General features: G+C 35.7%; 1 protein-coding gene across 1 annotated transcript in view; it reads right to left on the bottom strand.

The window, feature by feature from the left end:
• Positions 1-2500, bottom strand: part of LOC125047808 (signal recognition particle receptor subunit beta-like) — a 5174-nt gene that overhangs the window by 699 nt on the left and 1975 nt on the right. The window contains exons 3-5 of the mRNA XM_047646284.1: positions 2080-2219; positions 1721-1852; positions 1-630 (exon numbers count right to left, since the gene is read on the bottom strand). The exon at positions 1-630 is cut by the window's left edge and continues 699 nt beyond it. Of these exons, the coding sequence (XP_047502240.1) occupies positions 432-630; positions 1721-1852; positions 2080-2219 (471 nt within the window). The 3' untranslated portion in view covers positions 1-431. The remainder of the gene's footprint in view (positions 631-1720; positions 1853-2079; positions 2220-2500) is intronic.

Raw genomic sequence — 2500 nt, forward strand, 5'->3', positions numbered from 1 at the left:
ACACAAATTATTTATTTTCTTTTTAATGTTAAACAGGAAGAAATAACAAATATATGACAAACTGTTGACCTTATCTACTTATTCACAAAAGTATTTCAAGGTAAATATGCCAGCAGAAAAAAAAACTTTTTTTTCTAGAGCACAGTTGATAAATAAACAAACATTTCTCTAGCATTCTGTGTATAATGAGAATCAAAAAATCTGACTTGGATAAATGATTTGCAGTGGCTCAATTCTACATTCTCAATTCAGAATTTCTTGCAGTCATGTGATATTCTGACTGTCCTATATTTCTTGAATCTCAAAAGGAGTTTCTACTGACAGCAGTCAGGATCACAGTCAGTCTGAAGATCTCATCAGCCTCTCCAACACATGGCACAACTTGGTATGAGGGCATTACACCATCCACATCATGTGCAGCATGTTACCTCTTATGCCAATCTCTCTAACCAAGATGTAACAGGATCAATTTTCTCCCCTTCTTTTGTTACAGCCTCCACAAAGTCCACCTTGATGCCTCCTAGGTGTCCAAACTCAAAGTCTTGACCAGGATGCCCAAGGAAGCTGTTATTGTTTCCTGTGCCGCTGGTCGACTGCAGCTGGCTGGAGCGTGTCTCTCGCAGGAGGTTCCTGGAATGGGGAAAGGAGGTGGGTTAGGAGAGGGAACTGAGAGAAGTGGACAGGGCCTTGTCTTGATCATCACTTATCCTATATCACTAAATTCTATGAAATATTTTGCATGTATATGAAAATACACTGGAGAAAACATCATAACCATATTGTCTTCACATTAAAATATATAAATAAATCCTCTAAACAATTTCATGTGCATATACCCTTTGGATCCAGTTGACAGGGACATATCATTTAAATATTTAGCAAGGGTAGCTAATGCAAACTTCTTGTCATGGTACATCTGGCTGAGCGCCAGTGACAGGAGCATCTCGTCGCACAATACTGTTGCCAAGTCCCAGGTGACGGGAACATCTCACCATGAGTGCACAAAGACTGACTCAGTGGGCATTTAGGAAGGGGCACTTGTATTATTTCCAACAGTAATCGAGGGTAGGGTGTATCATATGTAAGCCATGACTGGCTGTGACACATGTACCTATTCCTTCCTTGTTAAGGATTTTAACATAGAAAAATAACAAACAACATAATGTTACCTATTGGTTACTGTTATTGCAGTGTAAACTTCTCAGAGATATCAGTTAGTATGCTCAATGAACACAATCTATTATTATATTAATAAAATATAACAAATACAGACCTTTGAAAAAGGTAAAACCATATCCCCAGAAAATAAGCAAATAGCATTACAATGAGGCAAGGAGTCTAGATACCGCACAGTTGCAACTCAAGTCAGCCTAATTCTGGGATTTTCATCAACGTACAAGCCACAAGGCACCAGGATCCAATGGGTTAAGTCCCATTCCATTAAATCAACCATTACACCATTTCTATATTTTTCTTTTACATAAAATCCAAATATAAAGTTGGATTTTTTTAAACTAATGAAAGGTTACCAATATCTACATTAAACATCGTGGCATCAGGACATAAAGAATTTTTCATGTCAATTTAACAGTATTAGATGTCAATATCACAAATCCTATGATAATACAATCCATTAAGCTAAATGTCACTATGGTAAATGCTCTCATAACAAATACTAATGAGAAATGCTATTATAAAAAATGCACCATATCTCCCTTACATTTCCTTCTCCATCATCTTGCAGATGAGCTGGGCAGAACGGGCCAGAGGAAGGTCCTGCTTGTTACAAACCACTAGAATCCTTGGATGACCATTTTGAATGGTTTCATCACACAGTACACTGTAAAGGAATCTGAAAAAAATACAGTTTAGCTTTAGCCTTCCATACTCTGTTCACTCTCTTTTCTTTCCCATAATTTCCCTTTGATTAAAAGGAATGAATAATTTGTGGATATTTGGATATTCTCTTAAGTCAACTTACCAAAACAACAAAAATAAACCTATAAAGAAGTATGTATATACATCATAAATTTCATTGCTGAATAAACACAAGTTTGGCCATAAACCCCAAATACTCACTCAGCTGCATCCCTGACATCTTTCTGAATAGTTGCTGAATCCACCAGGAAGACTATACCTCCAGTGACATTCTTGATTTTCTCAAAGGCAGCATAGCGTATGCGTTCGTGACCTGGTACGTCGTATATAGTCAAAGATTTCTGTGGGTTTGTGAGAGGTGTGATAAGTGCTAACAGATATTTTTGATGAAAAAATTTAATTGATTAATAAAGGAAGTAAATTCTTGGCTACCGTAATAGACAAACTCATCCCAATACATAAATATTATTCACATATATTTATCCAATCTTCCTCATTGAAATTAATAATGTTAATTCTATATTTATCATTTTGATCACTTTATGAAAAAAATACAAATTGAAGTTAAGACATTCTACATGAACCTATGTATTTAATTTTGTATTACTATAAACTGAAGTGT

Source organism: Penaeus chinensis, chromosome 4 (genome assembly GCF_019202785.1).
Source record: "Penaeus chinensis breed Huanghai No. 1 chromosome 4, ASM1920278v2, whole genome shotgun sequence".
Classification (NCBI taxonomy): Eukaryota; Metazoa; Arthropoda; class Malacostraca; order Decapoda; family Penaeidae; genus Penaeus; species Penaeus chinensis.